We start from the raw sequence: 12,043 nt of genomic DNA, 5'->3' as shown, positions 1-12,043 counted from the left end.
AAATTCACCCTTTGTCAAAGGAAAAAATCATTGACCATAAAAGCAATGTGTGTTCCGTCTAGTTCGGTCTATCAAGTTGCCCATTAGTCCATTTTGTCCGACACCCAATAAAATACATTGCACCGTCCGTCTTGAATCCTACCCCCCCCCCCCCCCCCCCCAAATAAAAGGCGTTGCAACAATCAAGTTGCCCTAATATTCCTTGTTAGGTGTCGGGGGTGGGAAATATTTTATACCCCTAGGCAAACCTAGGGTTCCTGAGTTCCTCTAGCGGTATTCCCGATAGAGTTCCCATCTATCCAGGGTTTGCTACCAATTCTCACGTCAGATCTCCCCAAAAAGGATATGTGGTGATTTCCCGAGCACATGCAACCTGTCAAGTGGCTCTGCATGGTAGAAGAAACGATGAAGTCACCGGCGGCGGACATGGTGGAAATAGGCGATATGCGGATACTAATCTGGAGGATAGCTTTGGGGGATGAATCCGCATAGGGAGGATGAGGAATATCTTGACTTGTCTGGAGAATTTGATGCACCAATTGAGGAGGTGCGCTGGCTAGGTATATTTAGGGTCCATAGTCAAAAGCACTTAAGTCATATGTAGCTCTATTTAAGGCTATGCGCAACGCATGGGCCTCGGCGTAGGGGTGACCCTCAAAACAATGAATGATAATTTGTTCCTTGTCTAGTTCTTGTTCGTGGGAGACTGGAATAGAGTTATGAGTGGAGGTCCTTGGGTATCTGGGATGTTGTAGTTATCATCAAAGAATATGATGGTTTCACTAAAGTATAATCTGGATGGGACTCTTGTATGGGCGAGAATTATGGGTGACTTATGAATTATTGAGAGATACTCCCTCCGTCCGGTGAAAAGTGTACATAGAGAAACTTTAGGACAAATTATGAAGTAAAGTAAAAAATGCATTGGAAAGGTTCAAGCCACCATCTCTCTCCTCTTTAATTACCCAACCCCCAATGAGCTAAGTGCATATAGAAATTAAGAAGACCATGTGTAGAATGTTATTGGTCTTGATTACCGTGTGATGAGAGAGAAGCATTTTTTTTCTATTTTAAAGTGCATTTGAAAGATAGAGGTACACTCTTTTGTGGACAAATTTTAAAGCGAAACAGACACTCTTCACCGGACGGAGGGAGTAGTATCATTGTTATGTTGTTGGTATTTTTATATAATATGTTAATAGTTACTTAGTCATTAGACCATGGAAATATTGTGGACCAACATACCGGATAGTTACCATAGGGTTACCTAATGTCACTCAGTAATTGGATTTGAATAAAAGTGACTTACGGGATATCGGAAACATATGTCTTAGTGTCGGTAGTTCAAGACTGCGATATTATCCTTTGGGGAGATCCTCTTTGGACTCGTTTGGTATTATAGTATCATTATCGTCTAGCCGGACACTTGTGATTATGATCACGAGATACCGGCGGATACGAATACGAGTAGATAGAACAAAGCCGGTAATGACGATAACCGGTATACTGATCAAAGTGTTGATCATGGGGATACTGGTACTCTCAACTCGGGTTTTGCAACCATATGACAAAGCAAAGGGAATGGTATTCATAAACAAAGGTTCACTCGAGAACTTCATGAATAAGCGGGAGTTGTCAAGGGTGTCCAGATCCAACTTCATGAACAACAGGTTTAACATTTTTCAAATACAAGTTTACCAAATTTTTTAATACATGGTCGACATGTTTTATATACACATTTTAAACATTTTCAAATGCTTGATTAACAATTTTCAAATGCTTGTTTAACATTTTTCGAATACAAGATTAGCATTTTTTAATACATGGCCAATATGTTTTCTATACACATTTTCAACATTTTTTAAATATAAGCTTAACATTTTTTAACACATGGTTAACATTTTTCTATGCACATGTAATATTTTTAAAATGTTTCACTAAGATTTTTCAAATGCAATATTAACATTTTTAAATACATGGTCAACAATTTTTCTATACATATTTAACATTTCCCAAATGTTTGATTAACATTTTTCAAATAGTTGTGCAACATGCTTTTTTTTAATTCTTGATTAACATTTTTATATACATGATAAAAATCATCATTTTTAAATTTTAATACATGATCAACAACTTTTCTATACGCATTCAAAAAATTTCCGATGCTAGATTAACATTTTTCAAATACTTGTTCAATATTTTTCAAATTATTATGTAAAGTGTTTTTTGCAATATATATTAGAAATATTTTAAAGTATAAACAAACGATGAAATTTAAGCAAAAATCAAAAACAGAAAACAGAAAACAGAAAAAAAAACAGAAAAAGAATGTTGTGGCATCCGGCGCTCCTTGGCCGTTCCATCTCAGTCTCCGCTTCCGCGAGGGCTCCTTCCCTCTCGCTGAACGCGAGATAGGGGCGCCCTGGTCTAATTGTCCTAAAGGATTAGGCTCTGGATTAGACGGGCTCTAATCTCGGTCTAATTGGTGTAATAGAATTAGACTCCAAATTACACAAGAACACCGCGTGGGACAATGTCCAACCCAGCCGCTCCCGTGATGTGCCTCCTCGCCAACGCCTGCCCAGTGCACTAGAGGTGAGCACCGCACCCTTGTCCATCGCCCGCGTATCGTTTAACAGTCCGCTGCTCATATCGGTAAGATGGGGCAGGTCCATAGGCGTAATACAATGAATTCCCACATTAGCATTGTGTAGTTATTTAGCGCCACTCTGTTTCATCCCAGTTCTCTCAGATTCGGCTTGTGTCGGGTTATATATCTTTGCACATTTAATAATTATACAGGTAAATAAAAGTATTGTGTCGCACAATACTTTGGATCGGTTCAGACTTCAGAGGCACATTCGGCGCGAATATTGTTTTTTTCAAAATCAATCCCAACGCGGTGATCCGGTGGCCTGCTTCTGAGAGCGAACGCAAGACCCACGCTCCATCTAAAATGTCACTTTGGTGAACGGGTGCATTGAACACCTATATTTTGAATAGTGTGACAACAGTATTTTTGAAGTTTCAAAACTTCCAAAAATAATTCCACATGTTCATATGGATGTATGTTACACATGTGCAAATTTTGATGATGAGATAAGTAACCATGTGAGTTACACATAAATGACAAAACCGTTATTTTGGAAAGATGAGTAGTGCATGTATTATTCACAATTTAGAAATGGCCATTTTGTCATTTTTGTATAGCTCACATGTTTACTTATTTCATCACCAAACTTTACACGTGTAATAGCGATCCATAATTCCATATGATCTTGTAGAATTCTTTTCGGGATTTTTTGAAGTTTTCAGTGTGATTTTTAAACTATTTAAAATAAAGTGCTCCAATGCACCCATGTTCCAAAAATCCACTCTCACCCTCCATCTCTCTAGCTTCTCTTCCATCTTTTGTACGCAGTTAATGCAGCTGTGGTCTTTTGGTCTTTCCAATATTTCATCTTTCCCAAGTTCCACACGATGATCATGCGTATGCATGGGCATCGAGCATTGCGCTAATAAACTCACCACGCGTACTGGGGTAAATCAATTCCCCAAAAATCGCCGCAGAAGATTGCCCATGAATTCTGCTTCTCTTCGCATGTGCTGTACTTATATATATATACACCCAAAGAGAAGAACTACACCGTCCAAAAAGTGCATCCAGACCCTCAAAAAAAAGTGCATCCAGAAAACAGTCGCTACTCAGATGGCCAACGCAAAGAGAAAGGGAGCCGGCTCTCGCAAGAAGAAAGCAAAGAAGGGAGCCACTGCCAATGGCACTCTAATGACCATGAAGTTGCTGGTGGACACCAAGGCCCAGCGCGTGGTCTACGCCGAGGCCGGCAAGGACGTCGTCGACTTCCTCTTCTCCCTCCTCACCTTGCCTCTCGGCACGGTCGCCGGCCTCCTCAACCCGGGCTCCATGCTTGGCAGCGTCGGCAACCTCCACGCCAGCGTCACCAACCTCGACGACTCTTACATGTGCCGCGACGATGCCAAGGCCGCCCTGCGCGCGCCGGCTGGTCGCAAGCTTCTCCAGGTGGCGCCGGCGGGGTCCGGTGATGGCGGCGTGGCGTCTCGTGCTGCCGCGTCTGGATTTGTGAAGGGGGTCGTCATGTACACGGTGAGGGACGATCTCAAGGTCGCGCCCGTGTCAGCCATCTCTGGGATCATGCTCCTCAAATCCCTCGGCATCAAGGACATCGGGTCGCTCCAGCAGAAGACCGTGCAGCTTGGCCACGCAGAGGTAACAAATGACTTGTTAATTGTCAAAACTTTTAGCCGAAATTGGATTTGTGTAGTGCTTGGGAATACTGAGGGCGTCGCTGCGATCCAAGACGGTGCTCACCGACGTCTTCCTCGGGAAGAAGAAGAAGCGGAAGGCTGCTGAGGCGTCCCGCCATGAAGCGGTCTCTCGAGTCGTCAGGAGGCGCCGTGCTTGGGCTGGCTCGTGGCGCCCGTGGTACTTGAGCGCCGGGCCATGCTCGGCTTGTGGCACTCGTCGTGCCAGCTGCACGGCCCGCGAACCTGCTGCTGGCCAGTGCAAACAGGGCTTCGTTTAGAATTGGTCCAGAAGCTTCTGGTCATTGACCTCATTGTTGTGAGGATTCTTGCGGAGTTGTGGTGTTACCTCGTGAAGTTTGTATTCCTATTAAAATTCATGTTAGCTTCGGATGAAGAAATGACATGTCACTTCATTCATCGTTACTCGTGTGCTAGAGCATGTCTAGCAAATCCTTATATCACGGTACGGGAAATCACTATATAAGGAAAAACTAAAACCTGTTTTTCTGTATCGTCCGGGGTGCGGCGGAACAGATCCTGCAAAAATTTACCGCAAAATCAAATATTTCCCGTGGTCTCCTTTTTTTTCCTCTCACGCGCGTGCGCGTCTGTCTAAATCCCAAGCGGAACAGATCATCATCAACCATTGCATACATGGTGTAGATTGAATCAGGAAGACTGGAGCGTGACCCCGAGCGAGTCGCCGTACTTGGGGTCGACGGCCCCGGGCAGGTCAGGATGGGAAGCAGCTTGGGCCGCCGCACACCACACATTCCGTTGCCGCACACAATGAACCAGGCGCTGCCGCACACAGCGCAGGCTGCCTCGCGCGCGTTGTGAAGCATCGGCCAGAACCGCGACTTCTTGTGCAGCACCACCACCTCTTCAGCGATGCCGACGTACCTCCCGTCCACGAACAGCCGCGGCAGCAGCGGCATCTCGCCGTCCGTCCAAGGAGCAGCACGCGGAGCTCATGCCAGCCCGCCCAAATCAACTAGAATTGCTATGAATCGAGCCTGTCCGGCCGCCAGAAATTAGGCGGAATCGAGACCGGGACGATGCATCTTGGTCGGAATGGAAACTATTCTGACGGTTGGACCTGAAATTTCCCTCTTGTCAACCATCTTTTTTGTTTAAGGTAGACGACACACAACGATCTCGTGGTAGATCAACCTGTACATTATACTCCATCCTAAATCAATACAACATAGGCATGATGTAGGGTTTTTATCTCCTAGGAGAGCCCAACAAGGTTAAAATCCCTTGTTCATGTTACCATCACATCTAGGCTACTAGTTTGGGAACCCTTATTTGAGATCTGTCGGAATCGACTCTGTCACACGTACGTGTATATGAGTTTTTCTATGAACCTCTTGGTTTGCACAGGTTTGAGAGCTATAGCAGTCATAGCATAGAATATAAATATTCATTATAAACATGGAAATAAATAATGACATGATTATTATTGTTTTTAGTGCATATCTCCATCAGGAACAAGTCAAGGGCTTGTTGCACCACAATTGTTTGTCCAATAGTCGCCTTGAAGAAAAAGTGATTGTCATCGGCAAATATGAGATCCGAGATATCGGGGCCGTTGTGAGCCACTTTAATAGGTGTCAAAATCACTAACATTTGAGGTATTGGGCCGTTGCATATGCATATACATTAGAACATTCCATGCAGGCAAGCCTACAAGATTCAAGTTGGTTCGGTTTATGTCCTCGCAACCTCATGTGTAACTGTATATCATTAGACAATTTTTTGTAAAAAATTGTTACTCAATGTTGTTATTTCCTAGCAAATCATGCACAAAATAGAGTCAAAATTACACCTGTGGCAATGTATCAATGCCTAAAAGGTGGTCTATTTTGTAGTATATAGATAAATAGGAGAACAATCTGTCTTCACAAGATTCAAATAAATATAATATATTCGACATACTAAAGGTGATACCCTTGCCATAGGGAGGGCCACTGTGCTAGTTTTGACGACAAAAATTGTAGTTTTAGACTAGAAAAACACAAATAATCACTTCTTTGCACTAGTTTTATTCTCATGCATGACCGCTAGTGCTCTGATGGTTCCAGAGGATGTTCCAATTTTTTTGGCAATTTATCATATTATATGTCCAACTCCATCAATAATCGTGTCATGCAAAAAGTACAACAACCTTACAAGATACAAATCAACTATCAACCTCTCTTATCAATTGGATTAAATTGGAAAAATCTAAATCACATGCTCAATCATGCCAAAAGATTCTCTACTATACACTCCCCAGGGATGTAGCTATCATTATTTGCGGTAAAACAACATCAAGATGGGTGCTGTCTCAAATGCTACGGGACACATCAGGTCAGCTGATGGCAAATATAACCATCAAGACTTCTTTCTTCACATCTCATTTCCATCCAGTTATCTTCGTATGGTCTCAAATAGCATCTCGTTCCATGTATCTATAGGTCCTGGCATGCACCAATGCAGACAATCCTGAGATGGAGGCCTTCCATCCGGCCCTCTTTGAGTCTTCTTGTTTGGGTCCAGATTTGTGTATGGTCCAGGATGCCCATCAACCCTTAAGGCAAAGGGTTCTGTGATGCTCATCAGTTTCAACTTGGAACCCTGTTTCCCAGAATTCTTGACTACCTTTTTGAAGGCCGCAACTTGTTTTCCATACATTGCATCTATGAATCCATCCTTCACCGCCTTATCCAAGGGCTTATCCTTCCCAGTGCATGATCCACCTACATTCCATGCCCCACGTTCGTAATGGTCTGGAGAGTATGTTCTCAAAATAGCTATACCTTTGAAATTCGGGTTAGTAGCCACAGCAGTTAGGAAAGTCTCAGTGGATGCACCAAAAGCATCAATGTTGTTCATCTGCATCTTTCCTGCTTGAAGAGGCCACCAGCCCTGCCCTCCAACGACCTTGCCATTCAGGATATAGGCTGATGGTGTGACAAACCAATGTCCGGAAGAGAGGACAAGCACATCGAAACTTGGAAGCAACTCCATCAAAGTCTTATCCGGGACATCGAGGAAAACCTTATTAAGACCCTCGGGAGCAATTCCCACAGCTTCTTTTGAATTGTGTAATAGCCAAGCTGACCAGATGCGGATGATAGTTGTTGAGGTTGAATTGAAGATCCACTTGCTCATCCTACGATCACTAAGGTTTATTGGGGTGTCCACCTGTTAAAAATGAAATATCACGCTTAAGGATAATAAATCATATATTGTCCCACTCTAACAAATAAGCTACATGTACGCACAATTCTTTACGCTGGTCTTGCCATTTCGGTTATCATAGGGAAAAAACATATGAACAAAAATAAGTATGACATACATAAGGAGGAAATTTGAAGCAACAATGCCTATTCAGAGTTCGGTTTTAATCTTAGTGATAGTAATCATAGAGCTCTTTTAAGATGCTCCCACATTGATATGCCCGTTAACTTTTTATTTTCTGATGGCTAATCTTACTCTTGCCTCTTTGTGGTGTAAGGTGTTGTCAATGATTATGTGGGGGCTAATATGGACTTTTCACTTCAACAAATAAGGGAATAAATTATAGTGCTATTAAATCATGAAGTCAAATAAGGAAAGATTGCCGACAAACAAATATTAAAATGAGAAAAGATAGATAAATTCCAGTTCATGTTATCTTTGTTTACAACCCTTGATTTGTGAGTTTTTTAAATAGATATATTCAGCACATAGGCAATTTAGATAAACTCTATTCTTGACATTAGAAATAGATACACATATATACTATCAATAGGAATAATTAAGTATAAACAATATAATATTTGAATATTTAAGTGGCATTGATGTGATTATATATCATATAATTTTGTTTTCTAAATCCGTGGGATGTCATAATATGAAGAAATCACACTTCAATATGGACATTCTACTAAACAAATGGTTTGTTGTTTCTAAGAAATGCCCATGAATATATCATATGTGATTTTCTGAATACATAAATTGATTTATTAGTTATCAGCCACGTAATTAATTTATAGAATTATATTTATGACATTAGAAACACATGCAGATATAAATTATCATTTGGTATACTTAAGTACAAAAAATATAATACTTAAACATTGAAGTGGCGTTTGTGTGATTATATATATGTCACATGATTTATATTCTAAGATCATGGGGATGTCATAATATTAAGAAAAAAAATCCATACTTCAAGATGCATATACACATCTATCTCGCAAAAAAACACATGTGTGCATATTTTACTTTAAAGGAACATATATAGTATAAATAAAAGTATATGTTTTGGCAGAGGGGAAACTCTTGTGTTTGTAGAGAGAGAGAGAGAGAGAGAGATCACTAAATTAATCAAGAATATTTGCTCCTTATTTTATTGCTGTACTTATCATATTTGTATGGTCAAAATTGCCCTCACTAATCAACGGCTAGATTAAACTATCCTCTTACCTCTCTTAAATCTTGCCGCAATCGTAAGTCAAGGTTTTCCAAAATGTGACGGTCTTAACTTTGAGAAAATACGAAGAGTTTGAAGCAATTCTAAATAGAAAGGTTGTCTGCATAACCACGCAAGGGCTCATTCATAGGGCAGTTCCAACGCTTGTATCTTAGCATTGCTCTCATAGGTTAAAATTTCACACGGCGTCCTATTTAATGAGGAAAGAGAGAGCAACTTTATCTTAATCTAGATATAGATCTTAGCACCAAATTCAATACATCTCATAACTTTTCTCTCGCAAAAGATATTAAAATGAGGATTGTTTTAGGTACAACATATAGTGCGAGTGAGGCATTTTTGGCTCTCGGCCTCCATGGAGGCCGTTTTTTTGGAAAATTCAAAATTTGAACTTTTTAGTTTAAAAAAACTGAAAATGGTTGTACAAGTAAACAAGGATGTTATATGTATGTGTGTAAAAATTCAGGATGAAATACCTTGAAATGCGACATGTACAAAAAAGACAAATTCATGACCTAGGAGGATGAATAGTATCATGTGTTAAAAAGCCCTAGATTTGTTTTTTGCACAACCCTCATTTCAAAGTATTTCATCTTGAAAATTTACACACTTATGCTGCATTATGCCTCCATGTATATTTTTTCAGCATTTTTTGAAATGTAAAATTATGAATTTTGAATTTTTCAAAAACCGGCCTCCATGGAGCTCGTCCTTCAAAAGGGATTTTCGACTGGGACTACTATATCTAACTATCTTTTTCGCTAAACAAATCTAACTAACTGTTTAATGTCATTAAATTTAGCTTTAGATATAGTGCATTGGGACTACCATAAACGGTTCAAGACAAAAACCAAGGTAATCAAGCGGCGATAGAAGCTTGTCTTTCCAATAAAAAGGTGCGGCAAAGGGAACTTTCTATGTGGTGAAACCAGCCCACGGGGATTCAAGTCGTAGACGTGGCACTGGTGCTCACATTTTTCTGAATTAATTTCAATCTTTCCAGTGATGTTTGTTCTGTGGTAGAAGACGTTCCCGTAGATTAAGGAGACGCATGTGGTGACTTCGTCAATCTTAAGATAATGTGCTGACTCGGGTGAGTGTATATGCGTATATACGAGCGTGTACGTGTATATTGTGTTGAAATGACAAAAGGGAATTCGGGAAATTACTTTGCTTTCCGGGCTCAAGTGCTCAACACAATAACTATCCTGCTACTTATTGGTAGGCTTATTTTGACTTTGTCCCAAATTCTTCCACGTGAAAAATAAAGGACTGCTATTTTCTTATATAAAATATTGATAAGCACGAACAATCATCTACTCCCTTTGTCCCATAATATAAGACTTTTTTCAAGCTAACAGGAGGCAATATTTCTTTTATAAAGGGGATTATATTTTTTATAATATGATTATTCCCAGGAATTATAGATCTTGACAAAACGTCCATCCATTATCCGTAAAACAAAGGGAAAACTTTGTTTTTGCCACTCTAGCTTTTGGCTACTTTACTTATGCCACTCTAGATTTTGACATATCACTTTTGCCACTCTTAGTTTTTGACAATACATCACAAATGTCATTAGTGGCAAAAGCAATAACTTTTCATTTCACTTTTGCCACTCTAGATTTCGACAATGTATCGCAATTGCCACTCTAAAATTATTGCTTTTGCCACGAAATGGCAATTGTGATGTATTGTCAAAAACTAAGAGTGGCAAACGTGAAATGTCAAATTCTAGAGTGGCATAAGTAAAGTGGTCAAAAGCTAGAGTGACGAAAACAAAGTTTTCCCTAAAACAAAGCAGCATCAAGTCAGAATGCATCATTGTTAAACAACCTACTTACTCCCTCCGTCCGGTGAAAAGTGTATATATATAAATTTTAGAACAAATTATGGAGTAGAGTAAGAAAATGTATTGAAAAGGTGCAAGCCACCATCTCTCTCCTCTTTAATTACCCAAATTCAATGAGCTAAGTGCATGTAGAAATTAAAAAAACCATGTATAGAATGTTATTAGTCTTGATTACTGTGTGATGAGAGAGAAACATTTTTTCTATTTTAAAGTGTATTAGGAAGATAGAAGTGCACTATTTTATGAACAAATTTTAAAGCTAAATGTACACTCTTCATCAAATGGATGGAGTAGACTAATTACACTGCCAACATCAAACCATCAGTAGTAATAGTACTAGTATATCAAAAAAAAATAGTACTAGTATATCAGTGAAGTGTGTGGTCACCTGCCATAGGATGCAAAGGAGAGAGTCCATCTGGTTCTGGGCGATAGAATCCCCAGCGAAAGCAAGTGTCTTGCCCCTCATCATCTTCAGGAACCTCCTCGCATCGAAGCGCGGGAGAGCGCACCGCTCGGGTTTCCATCTCCAGTTCTCATATCCCTTGTCCGGCCGCCCATTCGCCTGGCAGTTCTCCGCGCGTATGATCTGAGGGCAAGAGCTGCTCGTGTACAGCGGCCCAGAAGAATCAGGAACCCACTTCCCACGAAAGATATCACAGCTACCTACACAATGAAGAATGAACGTACATTCAATTTGTGTAATGAACTACCATTGCTGGAGATCATTAGGAAATGACACCGGTGGAGTCCAGTTGAGCACACATCTCATTCGTGTCTGTAAGATGTTGTGCATAGATCAAAGAGGGGAGTGAACTGGCTAACACCTTACCTTGAATATGTGTAGGTCCCAGGGTCAGCAAGAGAGCCACCACGAACATAACGATGGTTGAGAGCCATTGCTGGGCTCCTCCGGCCACGGCGCGAGACTTCTTCCCCGACAAACTCATGGCCACACACACACGCCTGACCTGCAGTTGAGAATCAATGCCGATAAATCATTGAAAGGGCAGTGACAATCATCACTAGAACAATGCTGACACTTGGTAAGCTAAAGCAGCTAGACAGATGTTGGTTCAAACCTTGAGCTCGACACTGCCAGAGGAAGGCGCGAGGAGCTGCTCTGCTTGTGCCCAGGGTAGGAGTTTTATGAGCTACGGAGAGGGGATGGGGGTTCGTAGATGGTCGTGGTGACGACCCGAGAGAGTGCTGGCCCTGTCGAATTTAACCGCGCAAACTCCATTGGAGATTGGATTCAGATTGCAAAACACGCCAATCGTTGGAGTCCGATTGCAAAAGGGGCGTCTAGTCTCGTGCCTATGGGCAGAGCCGTTGACTTGGTGCATTGGCCACGCCGGTGTGTTCATGCCGCTACCATATCCTAGTACTACTAATACACTAGTGGAGTAAAATGGGGTATCTTTTAGTATTTCTTGAAC

General features: G+C 41.0%; 2 protein-coding genes across 2 annotated transcripts; one reads left to right on the top strand and one right to left on the bottom strand.

Annotated features, from left to right (window-relative positions):
• The first annotated feature begins 3,693 nt into the window (after positions 1-3,693).
• LOC147978490 (uncharacterized) lies at positions 3,694-4,565 on the top strand. The gene is made up of 2 exons (XM_087546319.1): positions 3,694-4,249; positions 4,305-4,565. Exons 1-2 carry the CDS (start codon positions 3,710-3,712, stop codon positions 4,563-4,565), a joined length of 801 nt encoding a protein of 266 aa, XP_087402445.1. The 5' UTR covers positions 3,694-3,709.
• Positions 4,566-6,472: 1,907 nt separating this feature from the next.
• LOC147978489 (protein trichome birefringence-like 18) lies at positions 6,473-11,839 on the bottom strand. Its single transcript, XM_087546317.1, has 4 exons — positions 11,687-11,839; positions 11,437-11,575; positions 10,993-11,270; positions 6,473-7,479 (listed from the first exon to the last, which is right to left on the bottom strand). Exons 2-4 carry the CDS (start codon positions 11,552-11,554, stop codon positions 6,703-6,705), a joined length of 1,173 nt encoding a protein of 390 aa, XP_087402443.1. The 5' UTR covers positions 11,555-11,575; positions 11,687-11,839; the 3' UTR covers positions 6,473-6,702.
• Positions 11,840-12,043: the final 204 nt, after the last annotated feature.

The sequence above is a fragment of the Triticum urartu genome, chromosome 3A, assembly GCF_056163025.1.
Source record: "Triticum urartu cultivar PI428250 chromosome 3A, HENAU_Tu73, whole genome shotgun sequence".
Lineage (NCBI taxonomy): Eukaryota > Viridiplantae > Streptophyta > Magnoliopsida > Poales > Poaceae > Triticum > Triticum urartu.
This window is presented reverse-complemented; position numbering and strand designations above follow the sequence as displayed.